Source organism: Urocitellus parryii, chromosome 1 (assembly GCF_045843805.1).
Source record: "Urocitellus parryii isolate mUroPar1 chromosome 1, mUroPar1.hap1, whole genome shotgun sequence".
Classification (NCBI taxonomy): Eukaryota; Metazoa; Chordata; class Mammalia; order Rodentia; family Sciuridae; genus Urocitellus; species Urocitellus parryii.
Window position 1 is genome coordinate 192,245,774 of NC_135531.1, and position 18,338 is coordinate 192,264,111.

The 18,338-nt window shown below is 32.7% G+C and overlaps 1 protein-coding gene across 5 annotated transcripts in view; it reads left to right on the forward strand.

Moving 5' to 3' along the window:
- Positions 1-18,338, forward strand: part of R3hdm1 (R3H domain containing 1) — a 95,704-nt gene that overhangs the window by 36,033 nt on the left and 41,333 nt on the right. For 3 of the 5 annotated variants that reach the window (XR_003300668.2, XM_026387814.2, XM_026387834.2), the window contains 4 exons: positions 2,790-2,941; positions 6,339-6,440; positions 8,556-8,858; positions 13,907-14,030. Coding sequence is in view for 4 of the 5 variants with exons in the window: in XM_026387814.2 (XP_026243599.1) it covers positions 2,790-2,941; positions 6,339-6,440; positions 8,556-8,858; positions 13,907-14,030 (681 nt within the window). In the remaining variant the exon portion in view is untranslated. The remainder of the gene's footprint in view (positions 1-2,789; positions 2,942-6,338; positions 6,441-8,555; positions 8,859-13,906; positions 14,031-18,338) is intronic. The other 2 variants (XM_026387821.2, XM_026387826.2) reach the window with 2 other exon arrangements.

Genomic DNA, 18,338 nt, shown 5'->3' on the forward strand with positions numbered 1-18,338 from the left:
CTATGAAATCTTCAAGGCTAAATAATGGCCTAACTACAATTAAAGATTAGTTCATTTCCTAGAAATGAGACAGCCACCTTTGAGAGAGCTTCATTCAATAAAACAAATTCTGGGTATGTATTTTATGAAGAAGAACCAAGTAAACAGCTCTTAATCATTATATAAAATGAAGTGGAAAAAAATCCCATACTTAATTTCTGCTGAGAATGTGGTGGTTGTTTTCTACAGAGGAAAAGCTCTGAGACATAATTTGTTGAAAGAAAATGAATAGTCATTATGAATTAGTATTGACCATACATGTTCTTATTTTTTGCAGTTAACTAATAGTACATCTATTGAGCATTTACTTTGTGCCATATCCTGTGTTAGGTGTTTTTGAATACTTCATTTATAATCTTTATAACAACGTTGTTAGGTAGGTGAAATCCCCATTTATAGAGAAGGAATCTAAATCTCAGAGAGATATATAAACCACACTTATAATATATCTCACTATGTTGAGTGACAAAAAATGATTTATAGAGAGAAAACATGATCTTTTAAAAGATTGCAGAAAAATGGAGAGCAGTTTATTGTGTAAGAAAGGATGTTATGCAGGTAATTTAAGAAAATATTGTTTAGTTAAATTTCTCTCTTCCTCTGTATTCTCACTAAATGGGTATCATAGTCAACGAATAGTTTATTTCACATAGTTGATTCTGTTTTTCTTTTATGATAATCCAATGTATTGTTTTCATTCCAATTTTATTTAATATATCAAAAGCAATTTATTCAGTTAATTATATCTCTTATTTCTTGCAAGACCATTCAAATATTCCACTGGTGAGAACATGCAAAGAAATTTTAATTTTAAAATTATTTGGAAAGGTAATGAAAGCAATCTTGGGTCTTTTGATACCTTTACTTTAAAATTTGAGGATGTAGATGATGTAGTCATAAAGGCAGTGGTTAGGCCACATAAAAGTGGAAGTGTCAGATCTTTCTAGTGTCCTTGCCCTTTCCTTTTGTTTGTAGTAGAGAAAACCATGGCTTAGAACTCATTACTTTCATTTTTTAAAAATTCAAAACATATGAGTTAATATGGTTTTGGTGGCATGAAAACATGAGGCTGTAACTCAGCGGCAGAGCGCTTGCCTAGCACATGTGAGGCACTAAGTTCAATCCTAAGCACCACATAAAAATAAAGGTATTCTGTTCATCTACAACTACAAAAAAAAAATTTTAATTAAATTTCTTATGTGTTGATAGACTGAGAAACTGATCAATTATATATACTTTTAGTGAGTCCAAATATGATTTCTTCGATTTTTGAGAAGTGTTGTAGTACATCTAACTTTTTGCAGACAGCCTTTAAATAACTTCTGATCCAGCTGTCATCCAAATGTGCTCTACCACTTTGTTTTTGTTTTCTATTTTTTCCAAATTATTTAGCAGTCAACAGATATCTTGCCTGACTTGTTTTTGTTGTCTATAACTGTCACATAAATTATCAGGAAGCTAACTGATGAAATTATTTTACTTTGGTGGACTTTTCCTATTTTGTAGCAATAGATGAGTATAGTCTTCTCTCGAATATTATTTTATTATATGCCATAAGTTTCCTCAAAAAAATACAATAAAATGGAGAGTGGTTTAATATGTAAGAAAGGATGATGTAAAGGCAATTTAAGAAAATATTAAATTGAGCTACAGCCCCAGCCCAAGAATTTTTTTATGTCATTAAAAAAATTAATTTTTCATGTCACCAAAACCATATTAACTCATGTTTTAAATTTTTTAAAAATGAAAATATTAATTTTCTCTTTAGAATGTATTCAATTTATCTCTATTCTTAGTTCAATTTATCTCTATTCCTCTGTATTCTCACTAAAAGGGTATCATAGCCAGTGAACAGTTTTTGACATAATTATTGTTCTTCTTTTATGATAACTCAGTGCCTTGTAAAGAAAAACACTGATATTTGAATCTCTCTATTGCTTCATCAAATAAAAGTCTAGAAGAATATATACAAAATATTAGCTATAAAATTATGGGAGATTTATTTACTTTTTATTTCTATTAACTATTTTTTTACATGAAATGCTACATTATATAATAAGAAAGAGTTGTTTAGAACACATGTATACAGAGTATTGTACCAAAGTTCTCTCTGACTTTTTCATTTACCAGTGAATAAGGCTCATAGGAAGTAAAAAGAAGTTGTTTTAGAAATTATAATTAAAAATAAATTACTTACAACTTTTTCAAATTTGAAATTATGAAATAAGGACACTGCCATCAAACTCAAAATTTGAAGTTTAAAGCTGTCAACCATCTTAATTTTATCCTTCATTAATGAAATATATTCAGCACAGCCTCTAAGTTAAATATTTCTCATCCACTAATAAAAATTAATGAATAATAATCTATTATCCTATAGTCAAGCATTTTTTCTTTAAAATGTATGCCAGCCACACAGGAACACAGTCCTACAACTGAGTAAAATATGTTGCATGATTCAGAATTTTTCAGAAAATACTGTGTATTATAAAGTAAGCTCAGTAAGATCTGGGACAATAACACAGCAACAAAACATTTGAATATTTAAGTAGGAAAAATAAAGACTTTAATAGCTTCATGTCAAATCAGTCTATTTCCCAGTGTAAGAAAATCGTTTGTTTTTTTTATAAGTAGGAGTTTTGGAATTGGAGATAAGGAATGTGTGGACATGTTTTGTAAATTGTCAGTAGAATGACTTATTTTCAATCTTCACTGTAAATTGTCTTTTTTCTCCTTTTCTAATTTTTCAGGTCAGCCCTTCATAAACCCAGATGGAAGTCCAGTTGTGTATAATCCTCCTATGACTCAACAGCCAGTTAGAACTCAAGTGCCTGGACCTCCACAGCCACCTCTGCCACCCCCACCACCTCAACAACCAGCAGCTAATCACATTTTCTCACAGGTGCACATATCCACGATTACCTAATGCCAAGTTCACTTTCTTTTGCATATTGAAACAAAATTTACTAAGTATAATTAAGGTAGCCCAAGTAAGTCTTAAAATGTTAATATTTTGCCACCAGTGATGTCCCACTCATTACTCACAGTGAGCCTTAAATTCAAGGGCTTTCAACTAATAAATACTAAAAATAGTTTGGAAAGAAGGGAATGGTTATATCTCATATGCCTGTTACTTTTCGCTATTTTATAACAATAAGAAATGGACAAAAAGAGAAATTAAAACAAAATAAAAGTTGTTTATTGGCTCAGTGAGCAAAATAAATTGTTGTAAGATCCAGCAGATCAAACAGAAGAGACTAAAGGGGTTTGCTCTAGTTCTGCAAGGTATTCTTCCATTCAACTACCCTGTAAGAAAGTGAGACAGAGATTGGGAGAATTCCCAGAAGTACTCTTTGTTGGGAATAGGAGGGTATTGAGTATTGAACTCAGGGACACTCGACCATTGATCCACATCCCCAGCCCTATTTTTTATTTTATTTAGAGACAGGATCTTACTGAGCTGCTTAGCAGAAGTACTCTTAATAATTTCTTCAATTTGCTTAAACATTCAGTGTTTGCACATATATTTTCACATTCAATCTTTTTCCCCTAAAGATGTGTTCTTCATCCTTGGAGAACTTGATTATGCCAATCTAAACTCTTATTTTCATTTCTAACTTTTAAAGATTTTTTGTTTATTTATTTATATAAAAAGCAGTTTATAAAGTTATTTATACCTCTTTTTCCCTGCAAGATGATTTTAATGTATGTAAGACCATGCATAAAAATTTCATTAGCTTTGCTCACAAGACATATCATTTGTTTTTTGGGGATAAAAAACATACACAAGCAGTTTAATTGTGTTATCAAATAGTACGAAAGTCATGAAAATAATTGGCCTCTGCCAATTAAGACTCTTGGGCAAGGCAGTTGGGTTTTTTGTTTTATATGTTTGTTTAAATTGAACTTAAAAGTTTTTGAGGCACTTCTAAGATCAGGCAAATGAATTCATATATGTAGAGGAGAGTGCCTTCCAGACACTCTTATATCTCCTTCCCAAACTCCATTTGGTTACACACACTCAGACTACATAAAACTTCTTTTCTTGGCTTCATTCATTTTTGCTCTTTATTTTACTAGCATGTAATTGTCTTTGCAGGCTATGTATTTCACAAGAGCTTCACAAGAGTGATTTTGATCCAGTTCATTTTTATTTAATTTTGTGGGAAAATGTCAGTGTGGCAGCTTCAGAAAATTCTGAGGATTTATCTGTAATCATATTTTTTACATTTTTATCCCTCAGAAATAACTTTGATGTAGTTAGAAGAGATTATCCTAAAAGAAAGTATAAAAACATGCTTTATTGAGCTATAATTTGAGGTTTTGAGGCATGCATCAAACTCCATGACTGATTTTCCTGGCACTGTCTTAAGTGTTTCCGGTATTCATTATCAGATAAAAAAGCAAAGTCTCAATGATCAAATGATGTCAATAGCTATCTTTTGCACACTGATATCATTCATTCACAGAATTTCAAATAAACAAACAAAATAATGCTGTGATTTCCAAACCTTCCAAATGGGCTAATTTCTTAACCATATAATGTAAAACCAATTACTTTAGATGGATGTTGTTTTTCAGGTAGTGCAAAGTCAGAAAAGGAAGTGCTAAGGCTCTTCTTCTTAGAATTTCACTTTGATCCATCAGTCTTTTAGCCCACAGTTCGCTCTTTACCATCTGACACTGGGAGACATTAATCCATATTCTTGATTCTCATAGTACTCTTTCTTTTATCCTCAAAAAGACCAAAATTTTTGTTGCATCTGATACTTATAGAAGGTCAAGTTTTCTCAAAGTTGTATCTTAATGGCTATCTGTCTTGATAACACATTGAATAGAAGTTCTAAAGCCACTGTGCCTCATTAGTGTGATATACACTGTCATCTTCTAGGAAGCTTGCTCATTTCTAGTCCAGAGGTTTGTGAGCAACCAGAGGTTACTCAGGTTACTCTACAGATAGTTCAGCATTTACTTTTTTTTTTCTTTTTGTGCTTTCACTTTAATCTAGCATTTTTATTGGAATCTATACTAATCTAAACCTTTTGTTTTGTTTTGCTTTCTAGAAACCATAGTGTTGGTTTTGTACTGAAAAAGGGCAACTCATAAATCTTAGTTGTCCTCAGAATTTTTCCTGATTTAGATTATTCCCTGAGCAGTCATTCCTTTAGTTTGTCTTACATTTTTAAATCATTCTCTTCAGAGCTATTGTCCAAAGCAAGATTTTATGAATATACATTTTCACCAAAAATAACAGATTAGAGTACCCAGGTTCTGCATCTGCTTGTGCATCTTACTTTCTACACATCACTTCTTTTTCCTTGTTCTGATTGTCACCTGTAAAGTGGATCACAGTAGTGTTCAAGCCTATATGTATTCTTATCCCCTTTATAATCAAATTTATAAATATAAGATTGAGATGAAATCATATACTAATGTTATTGTATAAATGGTCAGCTATATTCCCCAATTTTTCAAATGATCAAAACTTTTTTTTTTTTTAATTTTTCAGAATACCTGTTTTTTAGTGCCCCCAGGAAACATATAAAAACTCTTTCCTAGAACTCAGGAGTATTTCATTAGTGGATAAAGATTTCTAGTAACTCATTTTTCAGCTCCTAATGTGTATTCTTTTAATAAAACATGTTTAATTAAAAGGGAATTATTTATCTTCCTTACTTTAAAGAGTTTGTGTGTGTGCATATGTATGTATTGTTAACTAAGGTTGTTATTTTAAGTTGTTACTATTAATGTTGCCCACAATGCATTTTTCTTACAAAATTGCTAAAATTTAGGAACTTTGGCCCTAAAAGAGTATTTGATCATGCCTTATCAAATAGGATAATTTGCATAAACATTGTGTAAGTTATTACTCTCTGATAATAAGAATGAAGTTTTTTCATTTATAATTTAGTGTTATACACCTAAATAGGACAGTTCCTCCATAAAAATGAGGAAAAAAGTACAAATAGTTTTGCTTTTACTAATTTAACCCAGGGGTCTTTGTTAGATAATAGAATTTAAAATGGCTCAATTACCTATTTGCATTAATCTATAATAAAGAAGTATTTTTATCACAAAAAAAAATCCTTCTAGTTGTGAAGTAAATTTAGGCATAGAATGTTCTCAAAAGTTTCACTGTGTAGTTTCTTCATTTGGTATTGTTTTGTTTCCTCTGTTGTATTTTAAATGACTTTGTAAATGTTAAAGCTGTTGCCCAAAACTATTAATTTCCATTTAATGCAATTCTTCTAGCATTTTATTCTGACATTAACATTGTTTGCCAACCTATTATTCTTTAGCCTGTTCGTCCTCTGCAGTCCTCTGCTCAGCCTGTTCAGTGCTCTACAGCCCCTTACCCACCCCCGCTCCTGCCAGTCTCACCCACCCAGCAATATTCCGTGGTACTATATCTCTATTCACCTCCTGTGTTGTTTCTTTATGTTGGATATGTGATAGATACTCAGGAATGGGATCAGTGTATTATGACCTTTTGTGATTTTTCTTAATGTCAGGGGGGTGCATTTGTATTAAAGGAAGTGTTTTCTAATCTGTTAGTAATAATTCTCTTCCATAAAATAGTGGTAATATTGGCTTATTATAATGATAATTTAAACTAATGTTTTCCTACTTTTTCATAATGAGATAATTTTCAGATTGACTATTCTAGTTCTAAAATGTTTTAGCTTTGTTTCTCTTAGAGATCAGTATAGAATCTGTGCAGTTGTAGGATGGCAGGTTTTATCTGGATTCAGATTTTCTATTCTGTCCCCAGTGTTATGAGTCCAGAAGATTCAGTACCAGTTACTAGAATAAATTGTGGCTTAGAGCTTCAGAGGACCTCTTCTAAGTATCTTTCTGAAGATCTCTAGATATTTTATTTCTAACTATAAAGTAACGGGACCTCCTTTAATCCAAAGTCTGCCCCCAAATTATACTTCTCAGTGTATAAAGTACACTGCCACATTAGCTGTGACCCTGAAGCAGCAATGTAAAGTACCTTCTGCATAATGCCTAGCATGAAGTATATTTTAAGTAAACATTAGTTTCCTTTCCTTAAAATGAAATTACTAACAGCCTTAATATTTTTTTGCAGTAATACTGCTATTTTTTAGACTATATTGACCATCACATTTTGAAATTGTATTTCAAGTCAGATTACTAACTATATCTGACTATCATCCCCAACTCTTTTTGGAAACATTTTGTTTTGTTGGTGGTGACTTTGTTTGGAGCTAGGACAACCTTATTTATCAGCCTTAGCTCTAAATTATTTCCAAAAGTTACTTCCAGTGTGAAAAAAAAAAGAAATTTTTATAGTGTTAAAAATATTCAGAAAAGAATAGCAAAAAGCCTCAAACATGTTTTGGAAATGTTCACTAGAATTAGAAAATGACTTTTCAGTGTGTCTCTGACATTGTTGTATATGGTATCTCATTTAAGAATACTTTACCATATTACTTATTTAAGTATAGCTAACAGGTATGTTCAGTAGGTATGCTCTTTCCTATCAAATCCATTCACTGAATTAGTGTAATGGCACTAGATTACTTGGGAAGAGTAAAACTATGTATTTTCAACTATTGAAATCAGGTTCCCCATTTGCAATCCTTTTTCTTCTCCATAGCATTAATTTACTTCTAAAAACCATCAGACTAGAAACTGCAAATATGCCAGCTTTAATTTGGCAACTCAGTTGCCACAATTTTGTAAATCACTTTTTTTCAGGATTGGCTTTGTAATAAAATGAGGTATATATTGTTATCTGTGGCTCCCTGGAAGAAGGATAATTCTATTTAAACATCATACTATTCTAGTGGTATTTTTCTAGACCAGTAGAAGGTGGTCCTTAACACTGTTGGGTCAGATGACACATAAATCATAATAATGTCTTAGGTGAGTGCAGAAGCAGCATAAACTGTCATTTGGATTACACTTATGTAACATTTAACTTTAGTGGCACTAGGGAAGAATAGAATGGAAGACCAAATTATTATCAAAGAGATTAGAGAGAGGGGCTGGGTGATTGGATTTTGATTGTTGAGGTACAGAAATGCACAGAACTGGAGTCCTGCCTTCTAGGAAAAAGTATTCATCACTTTATTCTTTACCTGGTCTTTGAAGTACTTTCAGAAAATGTATAATATAAAAATGTCCAATTTTACTTAAACATACTAATATGTATTTAATCTTTATTTAAATAAACATCTTTTCATTTTTTGATCTTTTCTGCATGCTCTCATTAGCTATATTTTATAAATAACTGTAATAATGCCATTATAATAGCCCTGCCTTCCGCTTTAAGAGTTCTCATGTTCTTGAAAGTGCTCTTCTGTTAAATCAGATCTGTTGTAGATGTGTTTGATGTCCATAATATATACTATTGCAACTCAGTTAAAAATGTATAAGATACTTTTTTTATATAGAAGTTTTTTTCTTTTTTGTATAAAATACTTTTCATGGATTAGCTCAGACCATGTGTAAAAGGCTTATTAATTGCAAACTTTTCCCTTTTTTAGCAGGATAACCTTGGTTCTCAGTTCAGCCACATGAGTCTTGCCCGCCAGGCATCTGCTGATGGTTCTGATCCTCATGCCACCATGTACCAGTCCACTGTTGTTCTTCAGTCTCCGCAGCAGTCTGGATTTATTGTGACAGCAGCACCCCCACCACATCCTCCTCCTCCTCCACCACCACCTCCTCCTCCTCCCCCCATACCACCTGGGCAGCCAGTCCCTACTGCTGGCTATTCTGCCTCTGGTCATCCTGTCAGCCAACCTGTGCTCCAACAGCAGGGATATATCCAGCAGCCCTCACCACAGGTACATTGATTTTTCATCTTTTCTTTCTTATTGGAACCTCTCATTTACGATCAGTTTTCACTTCAAAGACCTGATTTTAAATTCTTATGGAAAGAATTTGTTACAGTGTATAAACTTATCTTCTCCCATCTGGAGATAGTTAAGCACATGTTGGACACCCACATTGACAGGTAAATGTTGGTGAGTTTAACTACATAATCTGAATTTCCTTCTGATCCTGAGAGAGATGTGGGTGTATTTTTGTTTTTAATTAGCTTAAGGAAAACACAATAAATGTAAATAACATTTCAAAAAGAAGAGACCATTTCTGGGGAGAATTAATGTTTTAACAATACTGATACTTCCAATAGAGGAACAAATAATTTCTCTTAATTAAGATCTTAATTTTTCTCAGCAGTATTTTAGTGTTTTCTTTATACAGTTTTTATTTTCATGTTTTTAAATGCTATTCTAAAGAGAATTGTTTTTAAATTTTCTATTTGTTAATTGTTAGTATCTCAAATATAGGAATAAGTTGATCTTGTATTCTGTGGTTTTGTTTTGTATTGCAGTACTACAGATCCAACCCACAGCCTCCCATATGCTAGGCTCCACCATTGAGCTACACCTGCTCTCCTGTGGCCTTTGTATTCAGTTATTCTAGTAGGTTTTTTTGTAGACAGCTTAGAATTTTCTACACCCAAGATTATTTCCATGATCTTTTCCAATCTGTATGCCTGTTGTTTTTTCTTCTTCTTGCCTCATTGACAAGGGAAATACTCCAATACAATATTAAGTAAAGGTTTGGGGGGTCGGGGGTGGTTGTTGTTTTGGTACCAGGGATTGAACCCAAGGGTGATGAATCACTAAACCACAGCCCTTTTTTATTTTGATTTTGAGACAGGATCTAACTAAGTTGCTAAGACTGGCTTTGAACTTGCCATTCTTCTGTGTCAGCCTCCCAGGCCACTGAGATTACAGGTTTATGCCACCACTCCCAACTTGAATAGAAGTTTTGAAAGTACATATTCTTGCCTTGTTTTCAATCATAGGGGGAAGGAATGCAGGCTTTCATCATTAAGTGTGGTTTTATCTGCAAGCTTTTTAAACATATTCTGTCAAGTTGAAGAAGTTCCCTTTTATTCCTAATTTGTTAAGACTCTTCACCATGAAAGAGTATTAAATTTTTTGGAGTGATTTTTCGGTATCTATTGAGGTTATCTTGTGATTTCTCTCCTTTAATTCTGTGAATATGGTGAATTGTTTTGACTGGTTATTTTAAATTTTTTTATTTTGAAATAACATATTTGTACATATTTCTGGGGTATAATGTGACATTTCAGTATATTTATACAGTATGTAATGAGCAGATCAGGGTAATTGTCATATCTACCCCCTCAGATATTTTGTTATTTCTTTTTGTTGGGAACAGTCATTATCCTCTCAATTGTTTTGAAATATTCAGTTGTTGAGGTTGACTAACTTTTCAATGTTTAACTTACTTTTATTTTCTGGAGCAGACCCATTTAGTCATGGTAGAGTATTCTTTTTATATTTTGCTGAGTAAATTTGTTAGTATAAAGTACTTTTGCATCTGTGTTGATGAAGGATATTAGTCTATAGTTGCTTATAATGTCTCTGGTTTTATCATCAGGGTGGTACCATACTGGCCTCAAAATGAATTAGGTATTATTCTCCCTCCTTTATTTTCTGTAGGATTTTGTGTGTGAATTTTGCTATTTCTTCTTAAATTTTTTGTTAGAATTCATCATTGAATCATCTGTGCCTGAAGCTTTTTGCAAAGAAAATTTTTAAATTTCAGATTGAATTTCTTAGAGCTATTACAATTTCCTGTTTCTCTTTGGATCAGATTTGATAATTTGAGTCCATTTCATTTATGTTACAAATTTTTTGGCATAAAGTTGTTCCTAATATCCCCCTTATATCATACTTTCAATATCTTTGGAATCATTGTATAGCCTATGTTGATCTCTATGTTGTGGAATTATAATAAATCTTTATGAGTTCTGGACATTAGGACCTTTATTTTTTTATTTCTTTTTAAAGAGAGAGAGAGAATTTTTAATATTTATTTTTTAGTTCTCGCGGACACAACATCTTTGTTGGTATGTGGTGCTGAGGATCGAACCCGGGCCGCACGCATGCCAGGCGAGCGCGCTACTGCCTGAGCCACATTCCCAGCCCCTAGGACCTTTATTAGATGTATGATTTGCAAATATTTTTACCCATTCTATAAAGTTGTCTTTTCACTTTGTTGATTACATTCTTTGATGTACAGAAGTTTTTAATTTTAATAAAGTCTACATCATCTGTATTTTCTTTTGTTGCTCACTTTCAATAGCATATCTAAGAATCCATTCCCAAAACAAGGCCGTGCAGGTTTTTGACTATGTTTTCTCCTAAGAAGTTTATGACTTTAGCTCTTGTATTCAGGTCATGTATCCATATTGAGTTAATTTTTGTGTTATGAAGTAAGGGCACCTCTCATTCTTTTGTAAAGTATTTGTGTGATTATTTGATTATTCTGTCATAATTTATTGAGGGCACTTTGTTTTTCCCCTTGAAGAGTCTTGGTACTTTGTTGAATATCAATAGACCTTGAATGTAAGGGTTTTGGGGAGTCAGGTAGGTACCAGGGGTTGAACTCAGAGCCACTCAGTCATTGAACCACATCCTCAGCCTTATTTTATATTTAGAGACAGAGTCTCACTGAGTTGCTTAGCACCTCACTTTGCTGAGGCTGGCTTTGAACTTGAGATCCTCCTGCCTCAGCCTCCCAAGCTGCTGGGATTACAGGCGTGTGCCACTGTGCCCAGCTATAAGGGGCTTTTGTGTTTTGTTTTGACTCTACTTCATTATTCTATATTTTTGTCTTCATATCATTAGTACATTAATTTTTTTTAATGGAAATTATGTGTCTTCCAAGTTTGCGCTTTTTCAAGATTATTTTGACTTTCAGGTCTCTTGTATTTCCCCATGAATTTCAAAACAAACTTCCATTTCTGCAAACAAGGCCATTGGAATTTTGATAGATATAATCCTGAACATATAGATCTCTTCGGACATCATTGCCATCTTAAGTCTTCCACTCTTAATAAACATCATGTTTTTATATGTACTTAAATTGTTCATTTTTTTCATATTGTTTTTTGTTTTAAATTTGTTTCTCCATTAAATTTTGTCCATTTTTTATAGTATTTGAATCTGTGTCAGGCAACTTATTTTTATTATATCTTCCTGATAAATAAACTCGTATCATTTTGAAATGTTTTTCTCTTTAGTATTTCTTGTTTTGCATTCTGTTTTACCTGAGATTGAAGATAATATGACATAAGCTTTCCTTCAAGTAGCATTTAAATGGTGTGTCCTCTTCTTTATACTTTTATTTCTAACCTTTCACTTAAAGCTTGTCTTATGTCTATTTCATAGTTGGGTTTTAGATTTTTATCCATTCTGATGGAAGTATTACTAGACCCTTTAGATTTAACATATTTATTGACATAGTTAGATATACCATGTTGCTATTCGTTTTCCATTTCCTATATATATCTTATTTCTATTTGTTTCTTTTCCTGCCTTTTGATTTGAGCTTTAAATATTCCATTTTCTGTCTTTTTATCTACATCCCTATGAAACTTGTGAATGTTTGTTTTTGTAGGGACTATGATATGTACCTTTAATTCACCAAAGTCTACCTCGAGTGACTTTTGAAAGTATAGCAGTCATGTACAGTATAATACCATTTACCCTCTCTTTATCTTTTGTTATTGTTGTCATATATATTGCATCTGTATGCATTGTAAAAACAAAAATAATGTTACAATTTTTGCCTTAAAAAGTGATGTCTTGGGGCTAGGATTGTAACTCAGTGGTTGAGCGCTTGCCTCGAATACTTGAGGAATTGGGTTCGATCCCCAGCACCACATAAAATAAATAAATAAAGATATTGTGTCCAACTACAACTAAATAAATATGATGTCTTTTTTTAATTACAAGGAATAAAAGAAAGCATAATGATGAATATGATGATTTCAGGTTTTACCAGTTACTTGCTGATACTTCTAGGAAAAAAAGTAAATGAAGAGATCCCATATATATTAACATCTATTCTAGTGTATCATAGGCAGGAAAACTGCCATGAACTTTGGAGATTTTCAGACTATAACCAGTAAAGGAATTTTATGCTTGGCTGGTTTTCAGATGAGATGGGTACCCTTAAAGATCACCACAGATCTCTGATCTTCTTAGAAGTAATCTAATCAAAAGAACAGAACCTGAGGAAGCCTGTGCCCTCTCTAAAATGAGCCTACTTACGCTCCACTGAATTATTTATTTATTCTTCACCTCATCCTAGGTCAAATTAAGAGAAATTCACAACTGATATGAATAGCTCTGAAAGGAAAAATAAATCAATAAATCAAAGGAAATGTGAGGAAAAGTAAAAAGTGACATGTGCAATAGTGTATTGGTATGGAAGTGGATAAACTGGTTTATTTATGCAGTGAATGATATTCAGCAGTTAACTGAGCTAGCAGTACATGTTTCAACGAAGATAAGTTTCATAAACGATTTTAATCGCAAAATAAGTTTCATGAAGTTGTATATAGTAAAGTACCACAAATTAACATTTTTAAACACTCAACAATATATGTGTAGATTGTAGATATATAGTAAAAGTTTAAGACATTTATAGAACTATAGCCAGGCATGGTGGCACATACCTGTAATTCCAGCGAATCAGGAGGCTGAGGCAGCAGGATCACAAGTTCAAAGACAGCCTCAGCAACTTACAAGATCCTGTTATTTCAGTAGTATTTGGCTTTAAAAAAGAGGGAAATCTGAAATAAATAATGATTGGTGGGCACATTAGTGTATACTGTATGTTTGAATTTTTTAACTTTTTCCATTAAATGTAAAAATTAGAAAATCGGGTTTCAGTTGATTGATGGCTGGAAAGAATTATTATTCATATACTCTAATGTTCCTCACAAGGGTGGGGGAAATTTGCAAATGAAATTGATTTTTGTCTTCAATGTTTATAATCCTAGATGCCAGCCTGTTATTGTGCTCCAGGCCACTATCACTCCAATCAGCCTCAGTATCGCCCTGTCCCTTCTGTCCATTACAGTTCACATCTAAACCAACCACTGCCACAGCCTGCACAGCAGACAGGTGAGTCACATTTCTGATGTCATGCATTATTAGCTGTGGATATTGCTTTTTTTCATAAAATTTCAAAATTAATTAAGATACTATCACATTCAAGGATCTAAATATGTACATACATATGAGTATGTAAGCCAGTGAGATTTAAAAAGTGAACATATCTTAGAAGTCTCCAGAAACCAGCACACTGTCAGATTTGTATTCTAAAGGGATGAGAGCCACAATGGGAAGGTTCTGCCAGGCTAAGAATGTGGTGTGCAGCTGCCTAGTCCTCACTGCTATGGTAATAGAAGCCCTCTGCAGCCTCAAAACAGCAAAGAGAGGCAAGGCAATGCAAAGTGTCTTCTTAAGGGCTAACCAGAAACAAAGACCAAGACCACCTAAATTTGATTGAGAACTCTAGCTGAGGGATGATATTTTATTATCTTAGTCTCATTAAAAATGCCTTAAAGGAATGTTTTTATGTGTATTTTCAGTGTATTGTTTTCCGTTCTTGATTATATAGAAAAAGAAAACAAATTCAGTCTAATACTAGACATACAAAATATATTTAAATTCAGCATTCTTTTCCTTTTGCCCTCTTTCAAATTTTCTTCAAGCCTTCTGTGAAAACAGCTGTAATATTAGTGTAACAATATGCTTCACACTAGTTGTATTCTTATGTCCCAATTGTTTAATAAGGTATTTATCAGGGCTTTCATAACTCTATGGGGTTGAAGTAGAATTTTATTGTTGGTCTCTTTAGAGAATTTCTAGCTGTTTGTGTGACTCATGGAGGCACCATCACCTCCTCTGAGAAGTTTGCTGCTCTTGAAATTATGTATGACTCTGGGGCTTATCTCCACTTCAGGAGAAACATCTCTGCCTGGCCCATCTGGTGAGAAGTACTCTTACTTCTTAGGGGTGCAGGCTCCTGTGATCATTATGATTCATCAACTTCCTTTATCAGATGAAAACCATACTTAGCATAATTCTGCAGCAGAACTTTCACATCCTTAACCTGTTTCCTCTGTACCTAGTATGCAGGTTCTTCCCTTTTCTGTATATTATTAGCCTTGTATTGTACGTGTGACAAATGTTTTCCAAAGGATGTTGAGTACAAACAGGCCATTTTAGCCAAGTGAGAATGTGTTCTCTGTCTCAAATATGACTCTTTTTAGTTTAAGGTTTACCTGAAGCTTAATAATACAGCCCATGTCAAATAATATAAATTAGTATATATTCTAATTTCAAAAGATATCAAAAGTTGTTTTTTATACATGGTACCATTGGTCATGATACTGCTCATGCTTTACAAAATACATTGTTGTTTTGTTCTAATAGAAATTATTTTCTAAACTTTCCTGGACCTCAGATGAATGACTTTTCTTTAATATTTTTGTCTGATTTTTCTTCCAAAACTAACATTGGTTATAATTGATGTCATGATATTTAAAAAAAGAAAAGAAATTTATCCTCATGCTAGCACCTTTTGTTTGACAAATTAATTCAGTTCACTACTGTACCCTGTTAATGAGGCAAGCAACTATTTTTTTTTCTATATTGTGTGAGTCTTTTAGTTTTGTTCTTTTCCATGGCAAGATCTTTAATCCTTTTCATAATCAAACTGCCTACAAAATAAAAATTTTTAATCACAAATTGGGACTAATGTGCTAGTGCAAATGCATCTCTGCAAAAGAATTTTTCATTTAATGGAAAATGATTACAAATTCCTAGACAAGAACCAAAATATCTGATATTTTAGCATATGCATATTGTCGGTGATGTTTTTAATTGTGATGTTTTCTCTATGCCTAGTCATAAAAAAAGGAAAGGAAACAATAAGTCAGATAATGCAGGCACAGAAAAGAGAATCATGTCTTTGAATAGTTTTGGACCCTTTGCTTGACTATTACAACTTAGACATAATGTGACACTTTTAAACTACTTTTGTCCATTTAGTTGTTTTATGCAGTAGCCTCTTACAGCTTAAGTTAGTTTTATCTCATTCAGTTTGAAGAATAAAAAAGAAAAGCATTCTTTTCTAAGAGGAATTTTTGTTATGCTAATAAGTATAATAGAAAATTTCCCTGCAAATCTACCCAGCAGATACTATGGTGATGATTACATTATATCTTTTTATAGAATTAGTAGGAATTTGAACTCTTATAAAAATATGTAGTCTAAGGAATTTTTTATAGTTAAACAATAGCATTTCCTTTTTAGAGTTTTTTTAATCCTTGTATTTATTTTTTTAGTTGGACACAATGCCTTTATTTTATTTTTTATGTGGTGCTGAGGATCGAACCCCGTGCCCTCCAAATTCGAGGCGAGCACTTTACCACTGAGCTAGAACCCCAACCCCTACTTGTATTTATTTCACCATCTCAATCTGATTAAAATGAGAAATTTACCACATCCTTTACTTTTTTTTTTTTTTTTTTTTTTTTGGCCACACAACGATTGCATACCCTACAAATATCAAGAAGCATGTTGTTTTCTTTTATTACATAAAAGGGTGAAACTAATTATTCAATGAAATAATGAAAGCATTGGTAAACTTGGAACAAATTTTCTTCACTGTGGCTCAAATAATAGTTAAATGTATATATGTGAGTTTTAAGAAATTTTGCCCAAATTAACAAACCCAGCTGAGTCAATTATTATTAGGCTGGGTAGGGTATGGCAGTAGAAAAGAAATCAGAATTTTCTATTATTTTTCCCTTTTGAAGGTAGAGAGAAGTTTGAAAAGATTTCTCAAGAATGAAATGCTTTGGAAGCCAAGTGTGTGCCAGTGGAAGTTACATTGATCTCACTGACAATAAATCTCCACTTATTAAGGAAACCAAATTGAAATAGTATTAATTTGACTGCTGAGAAATGAATGCACTAGTCATTAAAAATGTGAAACTACTGAGCATGATCATTTGAAATAAGATTGAGTTATCCCATCTACAGAAACAGAAGAAATTCTGGACAGTCCGTTGTATAATGTGTAAAAAATGGCAAACTATGAGTCAGAATTCTGATGGCTCCTAGTCATTTTTAACTGGTGTTAGCTGTATCACTTAAAGCCTCTGAGTTTTAGTTTACTCACTTGCAAAAGTAAGGGAGTTTTACTGTATTGTCTATTGAACCTCTGTGTACTCTAAAATTCCATGATTCTCTGTATCTCCTGTGAGCCATTTCTGGTTGAGAAAGATGAGTATTAGAGAATTGATTTGCGGCAGCTTAGCAACTTACTGTCAATAATTAGAGTCATACAAGCAACTGTTTCAGAAGATAATGTTACTTGCCTATTGGATAGTAGATGTATTATCTTAACCCTTTAAAATGTGTAGTTTGAATACTATAAAGTACACTGCATGTGAGGAGTTTGGTGTGCTATAGAAAAACTCTTCTGCAGGTAGTAATTATAGCAAAAATTTTAGGTTTCTGAAGCCCTGGTTCTTTTATAGGCAGCTGCTTTCATTCTTACAACTCTTTTTAAAAGTTTGCAGCTTCACCATACATGTTTAATATTTTGCTATAATTGGCCTTGTTCCTGAGCTGTTGGATTCGGGGCCGTAGCACTGTCTGAGAGGCTTACATTTCTCACAGTGAACCGGTCTCTTTTTCAGCTGCTTCCTGGCTTCTTTTTACTCAGATTTCCACTGCTTTTTGCTTTTTGCTTTTTTTTTTTTTTTTTTTTTTTTTTTTAATGCTGAGCTATTAACATTTGTTTATAATTTCCATTAATTGTAACTGCCTTTTAATCATGCATCATACTCAGAAATAAGCATTTAATTTAAGTGATAACCTTGGCTTAATATAATTTACCTTTTAAAAATTCATGAAAACTATTGCTTTAATTTCTTTTCCAAAGCAGATTTGAATGCCAGATTCAGTATGGTTTGGAGCTTATCAAAAAAAGTTTATTGTCTTAAGCATGCCAAACTCATTAGCAGAAGTCAAATATGTCTTTTTCCTATTGCTACACAAATTTTTAGGGACATTATAAATTAAAGCATGCCTTCAAATGGACCTAAGATACCTAAATGCATTTGAAGCTACTTGGGCCAAGGATATAATTCATTTTTTTTTCAAACTGGGTTATTATTGCATGCCTATGAGAAAATAATTCTGTAAAACTAAATATAGTTTTAGTTTTGCAACCAGTTGGCAAATATCAGTAAATTTATACCTTCAGTCAGCTTTCCAATAACTCAACCATGTGATTCCAAATTTATTAAGGTTTGTTACCAGCAAACTATGGTCAGATCATGATGAACTACACTATAGAAAACATGATTTAGGATAAATAGCATAAGACATGCAGACCACTGACAGAATTGC